At 40.3% G+C, this 24,109-nt stretch overlaps 1 protein-coding gene across 2 annotated transcripts; it reads left to right on the top strand.

Annotated features, from left to right (window-relative positions):
• Positions 1–44: 44 nt before the first annotated feature.
• LOC135468130 (TATA box-binding protein-associated factor RNA polymerase I subunit B-like) lies at positions 45–19,885 on the top strand. Of its 2 annotated transcripts, none has more exons than XM_064746207.1 (15): positions 45–81; positions 1,056–1,165; positions 1,441–1,528; positions 2,044–2,147; positions 3,662–3,774; positions 8,099–8,216; positions 9,571–9,729; positions 10,662–10,801; positions 11,292–11,391; positions 12,458–12,590; positions 13,355–13,523; positions 14,018–14,064; positions 14,853–14,943; positions 16,802–16,902; positions 18,752–19,885. In XM_064746207.1, exons 2-15 carry the CDS (start codon positions 1,079–1,081, stop codon positions 19,570–19,572), a joined length of 2,271 nt encoding a protein of 756 aa, XP_064602277.1. In that variant the 5' UTR covers positions 45–81; positions 1,056–1,078; the 3' UTR covers positions 19,573–19,885. The 2 variants fall into 2 exon arrangements, with proteins under 2 accessions (XP_064602277.1, XP_064602276.1); XM_064746206.1 differs by having other exon boundaries at positions 50–290.
• Positions 19,886–24,109: the final 4,224 nt, after the last annotated feature.

Raw genomic sequence — 24,109 nt, 5'->3', positions numbered from 1 at the left:
CAGCGCCAGTGTCGTACAGCCAAGGGAGGTAATCGCCACAAGAATCGGTAGTCGATGTGTGCCAGTTTCGAAATATGAAATGTATGCCTACCGAACAATATGTATCTGAACCTTTCATCACATGTTAAGTGATATGGCTGTCAACTGTTTGAAAAGCTAATTACAATGAGGCTAAGTTTCTAAGAAGGCGCATTTATTAAACTGGACTCGGAAAAGTTCAATATAGAACTTATTTTCATCCACGCGGGACCACAACTTCAACAACAACGTCAACAACATCGCCATATCAGGTTGAAAGTATAAAAATAAGTAATTTGGTCATGTAGGCCTACTGCGGACTGTCATCTTTTGAAATGCGAACTACACTTTGATGTACGGTGTTCTTGCGCAGGCCCGTACATCAGTGAGTTCAAATAGACAAATTAGATGAAACAAAGTCAGTACGGTAGCCGCCATTTAAATATGAATTACATGTACATATATTGTACATATAGGTACCGGCGCAATGAAATAAATCCTTAGTGTTGGTTCTGTTAATCAGATGAAGCTAGAGACTGGACTTGTACATATAATTTGGTACTGGTATATTCCAATCCATGAAAAATTCATCCACATATAATTATATTCTCATGTAACACAGATCACACTGAAACCCATAAAGTTTAGTTCTTAAAAATGAAATGTTTTGTTTTAATTTTTTTTTTGTATTTGGGTCATGTGATAGGTGTTTTATGCCATACGCGGAATATTTCACTTATACCAGTCAAGACCAAACCCAGAACATGTAGATGTTGGCAACCAGCATTATGGAGGCAGGAAATTGAGAAGATCCCTTAAGGAATCCACGACCGTCTGCACAAATGTTCAGTAATGCATGTAGCTCTTGTCTGGTTCTAGGGGATGGTTCCCAAATGTTTATCCCATTGCCCTGTTTGAAAATAATATTATTTTGTATTTTAGTCTCAACAAAATCAATGCATGCATAACATCGTGGTATCAAAATCTGCATGACTTTGAACTACACTTGAGTGCTCCTCTTTTTTGTTAAATTTCAGGTGTACTGCCTTTGATTTGAATAATGCCGACCTGCTTGCAGTGTGGAGAGAATGAGTTTGACTGTATCGATGGATTGTTCTACTGTTCTCTGTGTCAAACACAGTCACAAGTGTGTACCATATACATATATGCTTGAGTTTTTGTATGCTTTGTGATCTATAGGGATAAGTTTGGATGCCACTGTATAAATGCTGTACTTCTTGTATTTCACCTGGATATCTCATACAGGTACATGTAGAATATGTGAATCATTTCTGATAGTACATTATTAATGACTTAAAATGTAATATATTCTATTTTCTGCTCTTTGTCATGTGCTCCTTATGTAAGAGGTTATAGCCACTGTCATGTGGTGTCAGTTGAGATAAATGTTTTCTATTACAGGACATTCGTGTGGAGGAAACTGAGTATGTTGTGAGCACCGGAAGTCATGCTGTAGTTCATAAAGCAAAGTCTGCAGCTGCAAAAAAAGGTACATTAGACATCTACACATAATGATATTATATGTAATCTAGCTGGTATACACTTCAGATCAGAGTGAAAATAAATGACTAAAAATGTTTTTGAAAGAGAAACGATGTAACTCTGAGCTGAAATACTGATCTTATTTTTCTGTAGTAGGCAGTAGGTCTCGATGTCCTGTAATTAGTGTGATAATGATATAAAAGTGATGACCAGTTTGATCATATGCACCAATCAATGCTTGAATTTAATCGGCCTGGAAATATTGTGTACAGGCCACATTGCTAAATGTTGACAAGTGATGTTGTTTTTTTTTTTTTGCAAATTAAGCACTTAGAAATGTTCAATCATGGCTATATTGAGGACAAATGCCAAATACCTCTTGGTATCAATGTACATAGTTTCCCTGATACGTTGCACTTCCCATAAGCTTCTCTGCCCATAAGCAAAAGAAAGGACTCCTTTACACTGGTACTTGTGTAAAGCATGACTCTGTAGCAGACACATGCAATTGTCTGTTGACAGTGGAGGAACCCGGTCGCCTGTGGATGATCCATGAAGGGTTTCAATACATCTTACTGGAGCAGGTGAATGCCCTCATCAAACTGGGAGCCAGAGAAAACATAAAGGTATCTTTATACTGTACATCATATACTCTGTACATGTATACAATTTAGCATGTGTTACTTAATACTGTTGTTGTTGTGTTGTGATTACTTTATGCTGCTGTTATTGTTTTGTGGGGGCCTCCGTGGCTTAGTCGGTTAGCGCGCTAGCACAGCGTAATGACCCAGGAGTCTCTCACCAATGCGGTCGCTGTGAGTTCAAGTCCAGCTCATGCTGGCTTCCTCTCCGGCTGTACGTTTGAAGGTCTGTCAGCAACCTGCAGATGGTTGTGGGTTTCACCCGGGCTCTGCTCGGTTTCCTCCCACCATAATGCTGGCCGCCGTCGTATAAGTGAAATATTCTTGAGTACGGCGTAAAACACCAATCAAAAAAAAAAAAAAAAAATTGTGTTGTGATTACTTTATGCTGCTGTGATTGTGTTGTGATTACTTTATGCTGCTGTGATTGTGTTGTGATTAATTTATGCTGTTGTGATTGTGTTGTGATTACTTTATGCTGCTGTGATTGTGTTGTGATTACTTTATGCTGTTGTGATTGTGTTGTGATTACTTTATGCTGCTGTGATTGTGTTGTGATTACTTTATGCTGCTGTGGTTGTGTTGTGATTACTTTATGCTGCTGTGATTGTGTTGTGATTACTTTATGCTGCTGTGATTGTGTTGTGATTACTTTATGCTGTTGTGATTGTCGCTTTAAGTCACGGGGGTTGGCTTGAGGAAGGAGATACACGTGTATATGGTTATTGTAGCCAGTCCAGCTTCCTGTACCCATGGGAATAACATCAGGCATGTGGGTTACCACATGACAGAACTTGTAGTATATATACATGTATACATGTGCATTTATGTATATGCGATGCTTAAGGAACAGTGTGGGAAAGTTCATAATCTGGTCTTTTGGAGAAACCAATGTTTCAGGAATCTTGAATGGCCAAAAAGTACTTTTTTATTTATTTATTTTTTTTTCCACATTTAGTTTAATATTTAAATTAATATTCTGACATAGGGGATTCTACCCAGAAGGGTTGGGACCTCAATTTTGACAGGTCATGTGATTGTTTTCTCCAATCAGAATACTCAAATGAGTTTTAGGCACTTGTGCCAAAAATAATGGAATTTCACAAATATCTCCCAGCTGAATGTCGCTGAGTCATGTGTTACATGATAAAAGTTGTTTGCTCAACTGAACAAAAAATTCAAGGGCCGCTTTTACAAAACTTTATAAGTCACGTTTCTCATCACTTGTTTAGTGAAAGACGTCTGGGTTATAGTGTTATAAGGAGACGTCATTTACGAGAAAAGTGACAAAAAAGTTTTGTGAAAGTCGTCCCTTATGCACATCTAGCTATGATCAAATTAAAATGCGTTCTTCTTTTTTTTGAATAAATGACTTGTCAAACCCAGGTGTAATGGTTGTGACCTTACATCCATATGAGGAACCAAAGCAGTCTGAGTTACCTTACTACCATGTGCACAATGAATGCCAATATAATTTAGGTTTTCTTATGCTTTATCAGGAGGTGGTATGGAGGTTATGGATGCTGTACCTGTCAAAAGTAGATGTGGCCTTTACTAAGACAGATAAGGCAGTGGAGAATCCCAGAGCGTTCAGATGTTACCCCAGACATCGGTAGGTGCATGCCTTCTTTATGTTACCTGACGATTACTCATGTACGATGTGCAGTTACAACCCCTGACTTAGTGGTTATATATGCTGCCCCAGACACTGGTAGGTGCATGCCTTCTTTATATTACCTGACATTTCCTTATGTACAATGTGCAGGTGCAACCCCTGACTTAGTGGTTATATATGCTGCCCCAGACACTGGTAGGTGCATGCCTTCTTTATATTACCTGACGATTCCTCATGTACAATGTGCAGGTGCAACCCCTGACTTAGCGGTTATATATGCTGCCCCAGACACTGGTAGGTCCATGCCTTCTTTATGTTACCTGACATTTCTTTATGTACAATGTGCAGGTGCAACCCCTGACTTAGTGGTTATATATGCTGCCCCAGACACTGGTAGGTGCATGCCTTCTTTATGTTACCTGACATTTCTTTATGTACAATGTACAGGTGCAACCCCTGGCTGAGTGGTTATATATGCTACCCCAGACACTGGTAGGTGCATGCCTTCTTTATGTTACCTGACGATTCCTCATGGACAATGTACAGGTGCACTTTATGTTACCTGACGATTCCTCATGGACAGTGTGCAGGTGCAACCCCTGACTTAGCGGTTATATATGCTGCCCCAGACACTGGTAGGTCCATGCCTTCTTTATGTTACCTGACATTTCCTTATGTACAATGTACAGGCGCAAACCCTGACTTAGTGGTTATATATGTTGCCCCAGACACTGGTAGGTCCATGCCTTCTTTATGTTACCTGACATTTCCTTATGTACAATGTGCAGGTGCAACCCCTGACTTAGTGGTTATATATGCTGCCCCAGACACTGGTAGGTGCATGCCTTCTTTATATTACCTGACGATTCCTCATGTACAATGTGCAGGTGCAACCCCTGACTTAGCGGTTATATATGCTGCCCCAGACACTGGTAGGTCCATGCCTTCTTTATGTTACCTGACATTTCTTTATATACAATGTGCAGGTGCAACCCCTGACTTAGTGATTATATATGCTGCCCCAGACACTGGTAGGTGCATGCCTTCTTTATGTTACCTGACATTTCTTTATGTACAATGTACAGGTGCAACCCCTGGCTGAGTGGTTATATATGCTACCCCAGACACTGGTAGGTGCATGCCTTCTTTATGTTACCTGACGATTCCTCATGGACAATGTACAGGTGCACTTTATGTTACCTGACGATTCCTCATGGACAGTGTGCAGGTGCAACCCCTGACTTATTGGTTATTTATGCTGCCCCAGACACTGGTAGATGCATGCCTTCTTTATGTTACCTGACGATTCCTCATGGACAATGTGAAGGTGCAACCCCTGGCTGAATGGTTATATATGCTCCCCCAGACACTGGTAGATGCATGCCTTCTTTATGTTACCTGACGATTCCTCATGTACAATGTGCAGGTGCAACCCCTGGCTGAATGGTTATATATGCTGCCCCAGACATCGGTAGGTGCATACCTTCTTTATGTTACCTGACATTTCCTTATGTACAATGTACAGGTGCAAACCCTGACTTAGTGGTTATATATGTTGCCCCAGACACTGGTAGGTGCATGCCTTCTTTATGTTACCTGACATTTCCTTATGTACAATGTGCAGGTGCAACCCCTGACTTAGTGGTTATATATGCTGCCCCAGACACTGGTAGGTCCATGCCTTCTTTATGTTACCTGACATTTCTTTATGTACAATGTACAGGTGCAACCCCTGGCTGAGTGGTTATATATGCTACCCCAGACACTGGTAGGTGCATGCCTTCTTTATGTTATCTGACGATTCCTCATGGACAATGTACAGGTGCACTTTATGTTACCTGACGATTTCTCATGGACAATGTGCAGGTGCAACCCCTGACTTAGTGGTTATATATGCTGCCCCAGACACTGGTAGGTGCATGCCTTCTTTATGTTATCTGACGATTCCTCATGGACAATGTACAGGTGCACTTTATGTTATCTGACGATTCCTCATGGACAATGTACAGGTGCACTTTATGTTACCTGACGATTTCTCATGGACAATGTGCAGGTGCAACCCCTGACTTAGTGGTTATATATGCTGCCCCAGACACTGGTAGATGCATGCCTTCTTTATGTTACCTGACGATTACTCATGTACAATGTGCGGTGCAACCCGTGGCTGAATGGTTATATATGCTGCCCCAGACATCGCTAGGTGCATGCCTTCTTTATGTTACCTGACATTTCCTTATGTACAATGTACAGGTGCAAACCCTGACTTAGTGGTTATATATGTTGCCTCAGACACTGGTAGGTGCATGCCTTCTTTATGTTACCTGACATTTCCTTATGTACAATGTGCAGGTGCAACCCCTGACTTAGTGGTTATATATGCTGCCCCAGACACTGGTAGGTGCATGCCTTCTTTATGTTACCTGACATTTCCTTATGTACAATGTACAGGCGCAAACCCTGACTTAGTGGTTATATATGTTGCCCCAGACACTGGTAGGTCCATGCCTTCTTTATGTTACCTGACATTTCCTTATGTACAATGTGCAGGTGCAACCCCTGACTTAGTGGTTATATATGCTGCCCCAGACACCGGTAGGTGCATGCCTTCTTTATGTTACCTGATTATTCCTCATGTACAATGTGCAGGTGCAACCCCTGACTTAGCGGTTATATATGCTGCCCCAGACACTGGTAGGTGCATGCCTTCTTTATGTTACCTGACGATTCCTCATGTACGATGTGCAGGTGCAACCCCTGACTTAGTGGTTATATATGCTGCCCCAGACACTGGTAGGTGCATGCCTTCTTTATGTTACCTGACGATTCCTCATGTACAATGTACAGGTGCAACCCCTGACTTAGTGGTTATATATGCTGCCCCAGACACTGGTAGGTGCATGCCTTCTTTATGTTACCTGACATTTCCTTATGTACAATGTGCAGGTGCAACCCCTGACTTAGTGGTTATATATGCTGCCCCAGACACTGGTAGGTGCATGCCTTCTTTATGTTACCTGACGATTCCTCATGTACAATGTGCAGGTGCAACCCCTGACTTAGTGGTTATATATGCTGCCCCAGACACTGGTAGATGCATGCCTTCTTTATTTTACCTGGCATTTCCTCATGGACAATGTGCAGGTGCAACCCCTGACTTAGTGGTTATATATGCTACCCCAGGCACTGGTAGGTGCATGCCATCTTTATGTTACCTGGCGTTTCCTCATGTACAATGTGCAGGTGCCACTTATGGCTGAGTGGTTATATATGCTGCCCCAGACACTGGTAGGTGCATGCCTTCTTTATGTTACCTGACATTTCCTCATGTACAATGTGAAGGTGCAACCCTTGCCTGAGTGGTTATATATGCTGCCACAGACCCTGGTAGGTGCATGCCTTTATGTTACCTGACATTTCCTCATTTACAATCTGCAGGTGCAACCCCTGACTTATTGGTTATTTATGCTGCCCCAGACACTGGTAGATGCATGCCTTCTTTATGTTACCTGACATTTCCTCATGTACAATGTGCAGGTGCAACCCCTGACTTAGTGGTTATATATGCTGCCCCAGACGCTGGTAGGTGCATGCCTTCTTTATGTTACCTGACATTTGCAACCCTTTGCCTGAGTGGTTATATATGCTGCCCCAGACACTGGTATTTGCATGCCTTCTTTATGTTACCTGACATATCCTCATGTACAATGTGCGGTGCAACCCGTGGCTGAATGGTTATATATGCTGCCCCAGACACTGCTAGGTGCATGCCTTTTCTGTTTTACCTGGCGTTTCCTCTTGTACAATGTGCAGGTGCAACCCTTGCCTGAGTGGTTATATATGCTGCCCCAGACACTGGTAGGTGCATGCCTTCTTTATATTACCTGGCGTTTCCTCATGTACAATGTGCAGGTGTAACCCTTGGTTATATACGTTACCCCTAGATACTAGTCAGTGCATGCATTTGTTATGTCACTCACTGACATTTCTGTAATCCCTGGCTGAATGATCCAAGTTGCATTCCAACACACTTCCACAATACACTTTCTGACATTTGAAATGGACTTGTGGGGAGAGCCAACAAAATGTTGAGCTTGGATAATATTTTAAGTAAAAGCGGTGTATTTATGGTCAAATTCAAGTAACCAGTCTCTACCACGTATATTTAACCTGAAAATGTTATCTGGTTTTGAAGGAAAATGAATGCTGGTTCCAAGATGGTTTGACCATTGTATTTTGACAGTGGGAGGCGGGGGGGGACTTTGCTGTGAGGTGTGTGTGACCTAACTAACATTGATTTGTTTTATTTTTCTCCCATCTTCAGAGATTTGAATCCAGGCAGCATAGAAAATCCGAAGGTGAGACCCTTCCGTTACAGGACTAGTATGCAACTGAAGTTTGGTGGCCAATTTATGTCCAGTAAGAAGTCTCAAAAACAGTTGGTGAGTTTAAACATGTACATATGTGTCAGTCTAACGACAAGTCATGAAAACAGTTAGTTATTGACTTACATGACTCGTGTCCAGTAAAAAGTCTCAAAAACAGTTGGTAAGTTTAATACATGTTAATGTACGTGTCAGTCATATCACAAAGTCTCAAATACAATTGAGTTAGCGAGTCAGGCTTAACTGGTTAAATCATGTGGAGGGAAAGTGCGACAGCTGATGAGATACTGATGAGCTATATGTTAGTCTAGAGAAAGTTGTCACATTTTACCCTGCAAAAAGTATAGAAAAAACAGCTGGTTGGTGACTGGCAAGAGTCGTAGATAGACTGGTTACATCATATTTCTAAAATATGCCCAAAACAAATGTGACTTTTTAAAGAGTTTATACATAGTGATCACATATCCAGAGAGGGAAGCGGCATGAACATGGTAGGTTTAAGGTACACAGTTCAACTCCTGCCCTGGACTAGGAATTTGTAGATTACCCTGCAGTTAGTGTTCATAGAGACTGTGGCATCAGTATGTTTACACAGTCTTCCAGTCATTGAAGGCTTGTTACACCGGGGAAAGTTTACTTGCCAAAGTTCAGCTGTCTGCCCTCAGCAGACCATTTTTCTCCACCAACACATCTGACAACCAACCTTTAGGTGACAGATTCTTGACTATAGTGTTAAGCAACAAGATAGTGTCCAAAAGAAGTACTCAGTCATTTGTCATATCCAGGAAGCACTGTCGAAAAAAAGACGTTAAATGACTAATGAGTATAAATGAGGTAGTCACACATGGGCAAGTTTAAATCAACATTTTTAAAGCCTTTACATGTAACACCCTGCTTACACAACCAAAATTTAAAACCCTATCAAGTCTGAACCGGTTTAAATCGAAGCCAGTTTTAAAAATGTGTGCGTTGACATGACCATGTGTCCAAGCCTGTTTCATGCCAGTTCAGGGATTTGCCCGTTCACACGGTCTAAGCCAGTTTAGTAATTACGCCGTCATCCTGACCTCCACGTACCCAGGGCATTTAATCCAGTTAGCACTCACACAACACAGATAAACTCGCTCAAGACCTGAAACGGGATTAAAGCCACGTTTGCATGCAAGGGAAAATGAATCGGATTAAATGGCCTCACTTTGTGTTTACACGAACGATGTCAAACTGGCTCAAAGCCACTTTGGGATTTATAAGAGCTTAACTTTGTTTATGTGTCTCTGAAAGTGCATTTTTCATGCTAAATTGAGAGGAAATACAGTATTAAAAAGACTTGTCAGCTCCATTTTTGACACTTTTTTCTGGATATGATGTGATTACAAGGCCTTCAATTAACACTTTGATTATCCGTTATCAGGAAAAATCACAGTTGTCAAGTTCCTTGGGAACAGAAGAGTTCTACGAGGGCGATAACCCTGCTGAGGAGTCTGAGGGTTCTGGTGATGAGGATGAGTTGCTGTGGAATGCCCATGACATACCTGGATGGAAAGAGGGATGTCAGCCTGCTCCGGGACAGGTACAGTGCTAGCAGTTTACCATGTAGGCTTATCCCAAATGGACTTCAAAATGTCTCTACACTGACACTTGTTTTAAAGAGGATCTTATCACGATATTGCAGAAATATTGCTGAGAAGAACTGCCCTTATTCTACAAGCCATTCAAGCAGCCCTGCATCCAAGATTTGAGAACATTCTGAGTTCCACAGAGATACTGGCTCACTTGCATGAAGCTCATAAGTATCATGGCCACATAATGACGACATCAGTGTTTGCCCTGGTAGTTGCATGCTCATAATGTCAAGGAGGTGTATTACAAGTAGGCCCTGATTTGCACAGTTTTATAAAGCGTACATCGTTCGTGACACAAACGAATCATTACCACCATGTTTATAATAAATGAATGCATAAATTCCACTGAACAAGTGCTTTAGAGGTTGACATGGTTGAAGATTTAATGTACCTGTGTAAAGGGTTATTCAACATACTTTTAAAAATAACTTTAGAAAATTCAGATTTCATAACTTGTCTGTCTTTCTAGTTAACAGCATCATTAAATGCAATTTGTGAATCCAAATATATTGATTTATGACACACAACTACCTATTTTCTTGAATTCGTTCTTCAAAGTGTGTCTGACCCTCAAATATTAAAGCTTACAACAGACGTATAAATGCTCTGAAAGAATTATCACCACATGTACATGTGTGTGAATATTTGTCATACTTTTAAAAATAACTGTTGAGAAAAGTCCGACTTCATGACTCCTCTGCCTTTCTAGACAGCAACATTAATTGTAATTTGTGCATCCAGATGTATTGATTTATGGCAATCAGCTACTTGTTTTTCTTACCTGAGTGAACTGCTTTTGGTTTTATTAGAACAGGTAATTTTAGTAAACTTTGCATCATAATTTCACCAAATTTTATCCACTGGTTTGATATGTTGGCAGAAAAATGCGAGACTTGTTGTATGCTCTGTGCGGAATTACTATAAAGATGTGGCTCGTATCAAGCTAATGACTATGCTAGGTCTGTGTTACCTGGGTCTCCTGTACACAGGCTCGTTAAGTGGACCTGGCGATTTAATCAGGTAAGATTCCCGCCTGGGCCTGCATACATGTATCCATTAATTAATACTGCTTTCTTTAGTATTGGACTTAGTGTGATTCACTTCAATCTTGAATGTTTTGTAATTGTTGCTCCAGAACAATTAGTAAACAGTTGAATGAAACTGTTATGATATGTTATCTACTTCAATATATAGCAGAGAAACAGAACAAAATATTGTCCTATAGTTTGATGCATCAGAGATCACTTAATGATCAGCAAATTGATCTTTCAGCTGATCAACTGATTTCAGCTGATTTTAAGGGAAATCAGTATATACTCTTTTACCAATATGGCCAGAAATAATTGTTTTACCAGTGGGACCTCAATCAGCTGATAGAAGAAATTTCAGCTGATTTAAATTTAAATGATTTTCTTCGCTGAATGCAACATTTACCGGTACATGTAAGTGCGTGAGTTATACATGATGCATTTGATATTTTGTGATCTGTTATACCTTTATATTTTAACAGATGGGTGAAACAAGGCAAACTACCATTTTACTCTGCCTCATCCGTCTTGCCGAAAAGCATGAAGTTTTACAATTATGATACTAGCACATTCGCAACACAGGTACGATTTGTTTAAAGGGAGGTAATTGTGTGGAATTTGTAATGACATCTGACCATTGATAGTTATTGTAAAGATAACTTCATTTCAAGTGTTAGATGTTCCCCCATGTCTGAATCTGTATCTACTGCTGTCTTGCTAACTGGAGTAAACTGTAAACTATGAAGTGGAAATTAATCCCTTGTGTGTGCGGACAGCATGTTCCTGTGAATGAGGTCAGTCTAAATAGTTGGGGGGCTCCCATGGCCAAAGGGTTAGCATGCCAGCAGGGCGCAATGACCTAGGTGCCTCTGTAAGTTAAAATCCAGCTCATACTGGCTTCCTCTCCAGCCATAAGTGGAAAGGTCTGCCAGCAACCTGTGGATGGTTCGGATCACTTTTTCGCTCTCCATAATCCAAGCAGTATTAACTACCATCTTAACTTCCATTCATCTGTTTATATAGCCTACATGTAGACAGCTATGAATGAAATTTCTTCCTTCAAGAGTGAAACTCTTTAATGCTATACCCCACTTTTGTACACATATTTTTCCACTGTATTATACGGTAGTGGTCATGTCTATTTGTGGAAAAATGTGGTACCATGTGACTGGGATAAACCACCAACTTGTGGCAAGTTACACATGCAGATTTGCACGTTTGACTGCACTATATATGTATGGCTATGTATATATTTGACATTGTCACCTGCTTTTGTGGCTGTTTGCACCATTTTATATTTCTAAAAGACCACTTTTCTTCTGCCATTATGGTGTGTATGCCTGTACATCACATGGGGATGTATGTCTGTATTAACTTGCTCAATGAGTTATCCTTTAGTTGTCTTTTTTTCTTCCACCCCCTGAAAGTGACTGCCATCATATAAGTGAAAAATTGTTCAGTATGTCATTAAAACAACAGGCAAATAAAATGAGTTAATCTTTTTAACACGGCACACTACACGATTTCTGTTACCCTATCAATGCAGTTAAAAATTTTAACTTATCTTATTTCAGACTTCATTTCCTTCAAAAGCTGTTGTGTACAAACAACTTTTTCATTTATATTGTTTGAAATGGCTGTATTTCAGGTAGTTCCATCAACAGGCAAACTCCGTCAAATGGCAGGCAACTTGGCCGCGTTGCTGAAAATAAAGGATAGCCTGCCAGTGCCAAACATGAGGACTCTGATTCATAAACACTTGCTAACTCTACAGCTGCCAGGTGGGTTGTTGTTTCTTGAGTACATACATGTACACAACATATGACATATGTAAGGACTTTCAGGTGAAAGGTGACCTATTTGTTAACTATTGTTTTTTTGGTGCAAACATATGGTCTGGTCTGTATATTGGCAGGCAGGTGAGCATTGTCAGTTAACAAACTGCAGTCTACAGGCCAGTTGTTTGGGCTACAGTTCCACAACCCATAAAACTTGCCCTCAGTGCACTAGTAAAAGTTCTTTACATGAGCTAAAAAACAGCAATCAGATAAGAGAACAAAAATATGCAAGTTGCTGTTATTTTCCCCATGTTCATTCACATCACCTGTACATATTTTTCAGTGGAAAATTTTTACTATGAAATGGAAGTCATACTATGATAATCATGCAAAATTTAATTGCTCATTGAAAGACTTGTATTGAATTGAATACCTTTGGGATTTGATTGGTGTTGTATTCTGTACTCCAGTATATTTCACATATTGGATGAAAGTCAGGTTAATGGTTCAGGACTTCCAGACCTTCAAAAACCCGGTAAAGACTCTGCCTGTTAAACTCCAGCATTATCTTAGATCTGGGAATTGTGGCAGAATTTTCAGCCGGTTAGGATAGGCAAAGGTAAGCCTAGAAATGTGATTTAAATTTAACAGATAAATTTTTATCTGTGAAAAGGGTAAACTGATGAATACTGTTCACATGTAGTTAGTGATACCTGTTTGTGTACTGTTGTTGTAATATTTTTGACGAGTAAGCCCATCATTTTCAGCTGACATGCATGGCATCACAGCTAAACTATTCAAACACAAACCACTAACCCTGGAAAACAGTTCAGCTGAAGAGAAAGCTGAGCCAATCACAAGCTACGACACTGTTGCCATGGGTTACATCATAGTAACCCTAAAACTGCTGCTGGGATTGGATGATAGCACAGAAAGGTATGTCTGTCTGAACAATCACATAGAGAATTGGTAACTCTGAAGAAAGTCAAGGCTTTCATTGTGGCAGATCTATATTCTGACACATATGTGTCAACCTGAGTTGACGATGCCATAAATGTATGTTGAAAGATAGATCGATCAAATCAAACCCTTGACTTTCTTCGGCCCTACCTTTATTCTGTATTACCTGAAACCAGCCAGTAGAGTTAACAGATTGTACAATCGCAGCCTTTCAGCCTTTTTGTGGGCAGAAGGACATATTTGAGTTTGAATCTGGAGATTTTTGTTTGGCAATCTAGGGGCGTCAGAACTGCATAACAGTCTTGGAGTTTCTGTAAAATGATAATATTATGTAAAAAAAATGATTTTCTTTTAATTGCCAGTCTCACAAACTGTAGGTTCAGTACCAGCTTTGGTCAGGGAGTTTTTACCTGCTTTGCTCATTGTGTGTGTGTTCATACTGTAGGGTTATTTTTCTCTTTTAATTGTAGGAAGCTTTCAACCTATGCAAGAAAAATGATGAAGGTCGTTTCTTTGAGTATGTATTAAAGGATTTAATTGGAATACCCTGCAACCAAATTGCTAATAAGTTTCTGGGGTTGCTTGAGAAATGCTAGGGCAAAGCTTCATTAATTAACATTGGTAAAACTTTAGTATACACCTGTCCCTCATTGTAACACGAAACAACAGCTGGCTCAGTATGACCTACTCACACATAGCCCCCACCCACCACCCCACCAAACATTTCACCAATTTGTTGCTCCACAACGGATTGCGCATGGTCTTGGGTGTCCTCCAGTGCTGTGTCTGGTTTCCTCACACCACAATGCTGAAATGTTCTTGAGTATAGCATAAACCACCAATCAACTAAATAAAATAAATCATTAAAGTTCTCATTTTGTTTCTTCTTTCCACTCAAAAGATAATTTTAATTATCATGTAATTATTCATTGAAAGCAAGGATATCATACTAAATTACCTTACAATCAACATTCAGCATGAAACTGTCCACTCCCATACAAGTACTAGTCACTGGATAGTTACTTGTATTCATATAGCATGCAGCACTTATATAAACACTTTTTGCTCATTTGTCCTACAACATTTGTCCTACAACATTGCAAAGAGGGAGAGATGGAGATGAAAAAATATCAGTAAGGAATGAAGTGGTGGAAGTATTGCAGAGCTGCCCATAGTACACATGTTCTCTTGTTTTGGAATTGGTTTGTGCCAATATAAAACAATTCCTATTGTGCATGGTAACTTATTTCTGTTAAGTCCCTACTGATTTTATCGTTTGTAATCATGTCTTTTGTCTGTTTTTAGAGCAGCCCCTATTTGTCTGGGAAGACTGGTTTCAGCATATGGAGAAGACAAGAACTGAAAGTTGGGACTCTTTTGTCCTGGATGATCGACAGTAAGTCTGGTTCGAGCTTTGCTCCTCCCTCCCATAATCTTGAAAACTACTTAAAATGTAGGATCATGGCTTGCTCTTCTAAGAGCATAATGAACTATTCATCTTTGTTTTCATCTTATCTTAACTATCAAATTTTCACTGACAGGTCAATGGTCCAGTATAACACACTAATCACATTGTCACTGACAGGTCAGTGGTCCACCATAACACACCAATCACATTGTCACTGACAGGTCAATGGTCCAGCATAACACACCAATCACATTGTTATTGACAGGTCAATGGCCCAACATAACACACCAATCACATTATCACTGACAGGTCAATGGTCCAGCATAGCACACCAATCACATTATCACTGACAGGTCAGTGGCCCAGCATAACACACCAATCACATTGTCACTGACTGGTCAGTTGTCCAACATAACACACCAATCACATTGTCACTGACAGGTCAGTTGTCCACCATAACACACCAATCACATTGTCACTGACTGGTCAGTTGTCCAACATAACACACCAATCACATTGTTCCTGACTGGTCAGTTGTCCAGCATAACACACCAATCACATTGTCACTGACAGGTCAATGGTCCAACATAACACACCAATCACATTATCACTGACAGGTCAATGGCCCAGCATAGCACACCAATTACATTATCACTGACAGGTCAGTGGCCCAGCATAACACACCAGTCACATTGTCACTGACTGGTCAGTTGTCCAATATAACATACCAATCACATTGTCTCTGACAGGTCAATGTCAAAACATAACACAGCAATCACATTGTCACTGACTGGTCAGTTGTCCAACATAACACAACAATCAAATTATCACTGACAGGTCAATGTCAAAGCATAAGACAGCAATCACATTGTCACTGACTGGTCAGTTGTCCAATTTAACACACCAATCACATTGTCACTGACAGGTCAATGTCAAAACATAACACACCAATCACATTGTCACTGACTGGTCAGTGGCCCACAGGTCTGTGGTCAATGTCAAAACATAACACACCAATCACATTGTCACTGACTGGTCAGTGGCCCACAGGTCAGTGGTCCAACATAACACACCAATCACATTGTCACTGACAGGTCAATGGCACAACATAACACAGCAGTCACATTGTCACTGACTGGTCAATTGTCCAACATAACACACCAATCACATTGTTACTGACTGGTCAGTTGTCCAGCATAACACACCAATCACATTGTCACTGACAGGTCAGTGGTCCAACATAACACACCAATCACATTGTCACTAACTGGTCAGTTGTCAAACATAACACACCAATCACATTGTCACTGACTGGTCAGTTGTCCAGTATAACACAACAATTATATTGTCAATGACAGGTCAGTGGTCCACCATAACACACCAATCACATTATCACTGACTGGTCAGTGGTCCACCATAACACACCAATCACATTGTCACTGACTGGTCAGTTGTCCACCATAACACACCAATCACATTGTCACTGACTGGTCAGTTGTCCAGTGTAAAACATCAATCACATTGTCACTGACAGGTCAATGGTCCAACATAACACACCAATCACATTGTCACTGACTGGTCAGTTGTCCAGTATAAAACACCAATCACATTGTCACTGACAGGTCAATGGTCCAACATAGCACACCAATCACATTGTCACTGACAGGTCAGTTGTCCAATATAACACAACAATCAAATTATCACTGACTTTTCTGTTGTCCACCATAAACACACTAATCCCATTGTGACCAACTGGTCAGTGGTTCACCATAACACACATTTGAAGTGAAAGAATGACGGTTTTTAAAAATTAATGATTATCACTCTTCTGCCCTTGTGTTTGTAGCAGTGTTCGACAAGTACGAGATGTGAGAACATTAACAAATCAGCTGAAAGAGTTCAGCTGGACAAGAAGTCGCCATGATGAAAAGTATCTTGGAACAAGAGGTAGGAATATTTATTTTCTTTGGGCACGTCCTACTGACATTTGGTTGCATGCTTAATGCAGGTAGAGGCACCTGATGAAAGGTACTTATGCATTCAGGCCAGTCTGGTAACTCCACTTCCCCACCCCCAACACCCTTGTACCTCACAGTTCTGATATGATGAGTGAAAATTGTTGAACTTTGCAGTAAACACCAATATGGAAAATGAATAAATCTATCGCTAATACAGTCTTTATCACACATCAGCAGAGCTATGCAAAAAGAAGAGTATGACGCTTCTTGTTCCCCATCTGAAAAGTTGGGAGCACTTACAGATGATGTCCATGCCTTTCCATTCATCCATCTTTACCTTTGTTCATTTGCCTGTCTCTTGGCAGAGACATTTTATGCTCATTTAATGAATGTTGGTGACTGGGTAAGGTGTTTTGTTAAAGTCACATTTTCCGGTTAGTGAAGATCCCAGAGGTTTTATATTGATGTATAGTGTTCAGTGCATCATGTTGATGAACATGCTTTGATGAGTTTATATATGATATAAATTTCCAGGGCTCAGACTTAACCTATCCGTACATGTCTCCTCTGAGGAAGATGTTTTGTGTGGATCGATTGGGCGCGCAGTTTTCACCATGTCGTCAGGAAACTTTATGAACATGTTGAATAGGCTTTCAAAATGTAGTCCTCTTAAGTCTAAAACGATATGTGAATTTTTTTTTCAAAATTATCAGATTTTTGACTTTCAGTATTCATTGTATGTGAGGTCCGAGAGTTTTCTTTACATTTTCATGAAATCAAGATTTTAATATTTTTTTTTCAAAAAAAAAATGGTTGACTTGGCCAATTTCTAGAGATTTGATCTCATGGTAACTGTCGTGTTAAAAGATAACATGGAAACGCGTAGAGAAAAGAACAGCAACGGATGATATTCAAAGAAGTACAGTCGATAATAGCCAGAGAATACAGTGTGTAAGACCTCAGACTAATGTACACAGCAAATATAAGTTGGGGACGTCAACAAAACCTGGATTTGGACATACAAAGGCCGCGAAGCAGAGTTTTGTATTAACTCGACATGTTGTTTATAGACAATGTTTTCACAACTGTGTGTGAGCGAGTAAGCGTGGTGGTGCGAGCAAAAGCGCCAAAGCCTCGGTTTTTGCCGACCAAAAACAAGACGGTCGAAGTTGGGATACAATATAAGGTATTATTGCCCTAGTTGCTAGAAATAGATAGTGAAAAATAATCAAATGACCTCGAACTTATTACAGCTTTGTAACAGGTTATACATACTTACCATTTTAAGAGCTTATTTCTGAAGAACATATTTTCTGTCTATCTATCAGTCCCTCTGTTACGAATTAGTTTCCGTGCTCCTCCAAATGTTGCACGATTTTGATAAAAATATAATAATTTTGAGTGAAATATTCTTGAGTATGGCGTAGAACACCAATCAAATAAATAAAATGACCGCGTTGAGTGTTCGATTTTGACAAAATTTTGTCTTCAGGAATATGTTAAGGGTAACCTCAGCGCAAGTTGAAACCACCCAGGTTCGTTCATATGCTTTGGATTTTTAACGATTTCCTTTATTCTGCTTGGTGTTGGATTACTGAACTTCTTAAAATATTATCAGATTTTAATAAAATTTTGAGTTCAATTTCATGTTGTTAACTGACGAAGATCGGAAACCAGCTTGTTGCATGCATACGTTTGCATATTTAGCATGCTAAATAAATTCTCAGAATTGCCAGCTAACAGTTACACTGCCACTGGTGTCGTGCAAGAAATTTCCTGCTGTTGAGGATAAAATTACATTAAGATTAACTTGGTGATGTTAATCTTTTGTTTTATAGGCCCTATGTATTCTAAGAATGTTCGGGAGTCCATTGAAAAGTGCTTCAGTCAGCTTCAAGAGAAGTGGAAGGAAAGGAACCCTCACAAGACGGTTATAGCTGAAGCACCCCAGGTTTATGACCCATCCTCTGCAGCTACGCTGATGGAAGAAGACCCCATCAAGTTCCTGGTAGACTCCCCAAAGAGATCCTCGCCGGCATGTGCATCATCTGAAATGATGCCCACGGTCGATTTCAAGAAAACGTCACTTAAGTACATAACCCATCAACAGAACTTTTTGGAAGAACTGGACAAACAAGGGCTTACAGACTTTACTATTCACACCTCTTGTAAGAGTTCTTCGGATGAGGATGAGAACGATGATGAGGAAGGCAATCTCTCGCAGGACCTTTTTGCTAGCCCATTCTCTCCTCCAGCTCCTCGCGCCTCTGATACTGAGTATGCAATCTTGTTTTCCTCATCGGGACGCCGACGCAAGAAGCGTAAGCGTCATCGTGCTAAAGAGGCAGTTCTTCAAGTCGTCTCCAAAACTAAGATGTCCAAATCCTCAGCATCGTTCAATAAACAGGAACTGATGGCAAACTTTGAGAAGGCCTATGAACAGTATATGTTGTACTCTCCCATATTGTCTGTACGTCACCATCGGTCTTATGACTGGTTGTTAACTCTGTGCGCCAGTGCTATTGACTGTGACCGCAATGACCTGCAGGTGTTTGTGGAAAGGCTGCAGGTTGTGATAGTGGACCATTTGTCCAAGAAGAGTGAAGAGAAGAGTGAATATGAGATCTTTAAGTTCCTAAAAAGAAAGTGTAAAGTATAATTTTATATTTTATTTAGGAGACATGTTTTTCTTTTTTATCATTTGTGCTGTACAGAAACAGATCAACTTCATGCTCTGTGGGTTGTAGCAATTTCTGTATTTGTGTGGGCATAGGAATGTGTTTCGAGTATCAGGCAAAGTATAAAGTATGTTAGTACTATTCCTTTATTTTTTTTTATTTGATTGGTGTATGACGCAGTACTGAAGAATATTTTGTATACTGTAATTCTTAATGAACTTCTAATTTTTGGGACATCTGGAGTGGCTTGCATTTTTATCCAATATTCATGTGATACTTCGCAGGTTGTCTTTTCCCACATGGTTAGTACATCTAATAAATATATATACATATCTTCACTTTTCTGAAAAATTGAGAATTGAGAATGCTTCTGCACCACCAATATCTGCCTTGAAACTTAAAAGAATTGTAATATACAACGACGGACAAATCACTGCTTTTCGCCATCTACACGCGTTAATAAGTGCAGTAGAGATTATGGTGGTACATATCATTGATTATGTATCGGCACATCCACAGTGTCATGCCATGGGATTATCTGCCTCGCAATTCTGTGTCATTCTGTGTTAGAGTCAGACCGAAAACGTTAACGTTGCCAGTTTTGGTACCAAGTCTGCTCGCTTCTCGATTAGCATTTCTACATAAATATTTTCCTAGTCATCCAGTACTGGCCAGTGCTTTGCTGTGACTGAGTAGGCGTTAAGTTGTCTTCGGCATAGCTCTTCAGTGAGGTAGCACCATAACTATGACAATATTGATTGGAACCGGTCTGCTAGGATTTATTTATTTATTTATTTGTTTGATTGGTGTTTTATGACGTACTCAAGAATTTTTCAGTTAACGACGGTGGCCATCCTTATGGTGGGAGGAAACAGGGCCGTTGCTCGGAAACCTTCCCACGTATGGCTGGAGAGGAAGCCAGCATAAGCTGGACTTGAACTCGCAGCAACCGCGTGGTGAGAGGCTTCTGGGTCATCGCACCGTGCTGGCGTGCTAACCTCCTCGGCCACGGAGGTCCCCGGTTTACTAGGAAGATACACAATTGTAATGTGACCAAAATACTGCTGAAAGCCACGTTTAACCCTAAGTAAACAGCACGTTGCACTGGCATAAACGTTTACTAGAATGCATGACGTTGTGTTCATTAGTGGGCCCATGATGTCTTCTTCGTCAGATGCATGTCTTTCGATGCTAACGAATAGACATACATCAATGCTGAGGTGACCGGCCCCGATAGCTCAGTTGGTAGAGCGTCCACTTCGGGGGCGGTATATCGTTGTCAGTCCAAGGTCGGGTCACACCTAAGACCATAGATGAGAAAGTAACTTCCTCATTTGGCGTTCAGCATTAAGAGCGTAGTGGAACGATTGGTTGACCCGTACCTGTATAATGGCTTGGACGGTACGGATTACTTGCCTTCGGTGAGTAGTCTCGGTGAAGCGGCACTAGATAAAAGAGTGGTGGAAATCCGTCCTGCAACAAGGAGGTACATTACATACACCCGAACGATTCCTTCGTCGTCATATGACTGAAAAATTGTTGAGCACGACGTTAAACCCCAAGCACTCACTCGCACTCATTTTGCGTTCAGCATTTAGAGCGCAGTGGAACGACTGGTTGACCCGTATCTGTATAATGGCTCGGACGGTACGGATTGCTTGCCTTCAGTGAGTCGTCTCAGTGAAGCAGCACTAGATTAAAGAGCGATGGAAATCCGTCCTGCAACGAGGAGGCAAATTGAATGCACTCTAAGGAGTCATATTCGTTGTCATATGACTGAAAAATTGTTAAGTACGATGTTAAACCCCAAGCACTTCCTCGTTCACCGATGCTGTGGATTGTTAGATTCCAGCTTCGACCGGTAGACAGCAGCTGTTAATTATGAGATTTGAGAAGTACCTAAGGCCGGCTCCACAAAGCCTTTTCTGGCCCAGGTCAGGATGCAATTTTATAACTTTTCTTTTGGCCCTGGAAATTAAAGTTTTGACCTCCTCATAAATGTTATCATAAGAACAGCCACTGTTAATCCGGAGGTACCTCTAGTCAACTTCAAAGTCGACGCAAGTCAAAATACGAGCTTAAAGCTTAAAGTCTCTTCAATGTTATCATAAGACCAGCCACTGTTAATCACGAATTACCCATGGTTGACTTGAGAAAGTCTTTTTTTGACGCAAACTATACGATTTTAAAATTTTTTGAAGTCAAACCATAACATTTTAAACCTTTTCATCAGTGTTATCTTAAAACAAGTGTGTCAAAATTTCACGTTCTAGTACCAAAAACTAAGCATAGTGAAGAGGTTTTATTTTTTGAAATGACTTTGTGATATCGGTCCCAGGAGAAGGGCGGGGTTCTTCCACGTGAAAACCTGGACCCACCTTCACAGAACTTGTGAAATCATTTTTCTGAACTTTTCTCGTAAATCCCGTTAATTTACACCTCTAACGAAGACAGATTTTTGCGAAAAAAGTTACAATAAGATGACTTTGACATCTTGATATGGAAATATCGTTCAGAACAGTGTAAAACATAAATCCGATAAATAAAGGAAAAACCTATACGCCTGTTACATCTCTTAAACAAAACCACGTTTTGCCCAGGCCTCGGGATCAAGAAGCGATCTTAGACTCAAGTCAAAATTTCAAATCACGCTAAAATATATATTTCTTACGTAGCAAAGTCGAAAAACTGCATGCCAACGTAAATTCTGGGTAAGTTGTAAAACAAATTCCAGCTCAAATACCGGAAAGGGAACATAGCAAATTTAGTGATTGAAATTTTGTCTCCAATCTAAGATTCCGGGACCTGGTCTTCCAAGAGCTGGGATGTTTTCGGCAGCGTTATAGGCGCTTTTGTCACTGCATTAGATTTACAGAGGCTTATCCCGAAGATTTTTAGCCAATAATCCATATTTGCAAATCAGATAAAATTTTCTGTGTTTACCAAGAATAGCTCAAATTATTGCCAATATCAGACACGTATACCTGCATGGTTTATGCAGTGTGGAAATGACTCGAATATTTGAAAAAGTTAAAATGTGACCAACTTTATAAATTTTATTTCAACCTTATTACCGATTTTTTCAACGATCAGACGTTCACAAACGAGACATATTTTACGAATGCTAATTATTTGGGTTATTTTAAACTAAAAGCATTAAATTTGCGCAGATCGGTTTTTGCCAAATATGTCCTCTATATCATCTTTAATGTTCAAAACAGATTATTTCCTTTTGCTCTACAACAGCCCGTGCAGAAACCTCTTGTTCCCACCATTATACATCTGGGGCTTCTGGATGATATATGACGCAGTGTGCATTTGTCTGAAAGCATGGAAAACCTGACATCTGAAGGAAACAGAGAAAGATAAATAAACCGTCATGAAATTGCTGTTTGTGTAATATACAATATTATTTATGAACGTGTCATATCCATTGACAGGGCTCTCGGGTTTGTGTCAACAGTAGACTGACAAGCCCGCAAAAGTTAGACTTTGATGTTTTGTGTCTAGTCCTTCAACACTTTCTCTCTATCTTTTCCGCACATTATGATCGAATGGGTAAAACGTCTGTGCTGGCAAAAAAGCAGTGGGGGCAGGGGGAGGGGGGGGGGGTGCTAGCTGTGATCTAGTGGTTATAGTGGAGGTTGTTTCCGATTGCTAGGACCCACGAGGTTCGGGATCAAAACCCTACTTTGGATAGCAAATTTGTAAGTTTTATCCTAATTACATGGACACCCGCCCGCCCAAACACTATTTTTCCACAACAGAAAAAGTTCTTCATGGTGGCTGTGCTAAACCCCATATCAAAGTCTCGTCATGCATACACCATTTTATGAAATTCTCAAAAATCAAAATATAATGCCGATTGACTTCGTGTGGAACGTAACCTTTAATAAACGCGCTAACTGACGGAAATGTGACTTAAGGTGAGACATAAGGTCCAATCAAACAATCATAATGACGGAGTTCATACACTGGATAAGGTGTAATAACAGGCTAACTGCAGGAAATGTGTCTTAGAATGAGACTGACACATGCTTTCAACAAGGTTGGTGATCCCCAAGTCGAGTATATTCAAATTTGGTCCTAGTCATACCACCTGTGTCTTATTATTCACATGTTGGTAACCATAAAATTTGAGACCTTACAACTTGAAACGTTTCAGGGAAATCATGTCCAGGAGTGCAACAATATAACTTTTGAGGGTTTTTATAAGCACACGTCTTGACAATCCTTCTGAAATTATTTCCAAACAAATCATGCCTTCGTCAGATAATTGAAGAGCTTTACCCACAAATGGATGTATAACTGCTGAGGGAAATCTGTGAGCATGGTTTTGTCATTTGGTAAGACACGTTATCTGCAGCAAACTTCATGTGAGAACATCTCAATGGCGATGAAAGCCATGTCGACGGCTTATGGCTACTAAGGTTTGGAAAACAACGGAAACCCGAAAACTTCTGTGCATGGCTGGGATTGAATCAAACACATCTTCTGACCAAGCCATTGAAAGGCCGA

This window comes from Liolophura sinensis, chromosome 6 (genome assembly GCF_032854445.1).
Source record: "Liolophura sinensis isolate JHLJ2023 chromosome 6, CUHK_Ljap_v2, whole genome shotgun sequence".
NCBI classification, from domain to species: Eukaryota; Metazoa; Mollusca; class Polyplacophora; order Chitonida; family Chitonidae; genus Liolophura; species Liolophura sinensis.
The sequence above is the reverse complement of the archived record's forward strand: the minus strand, read 5'-3'. Positions and strand labels throughout refer to the sequence as shown.

Coding starts and splice junctions, on each gene's coding strand:
- LOC135468130 (XM_064746207.1), top strand. CDS start 1,079: ATGCCGACCTGCTTGCAGTGTGGAGAGAATGAGTTTGACTGTATCGAT. Junction 1,166..1,440: donor TGTGTCAAACACAGTCACAA/GTGTGTACCATA, acceptor TTTCTATTACAG/GACATTCGTGTGGAGGAAAC. Junction 3,775..8,098: donor AGATGTTACCCCAGACATCG/GTAGGTGCATGC, acceptor TCCCATCTTCAG/AGATTTGAATCCAGGCAGCA.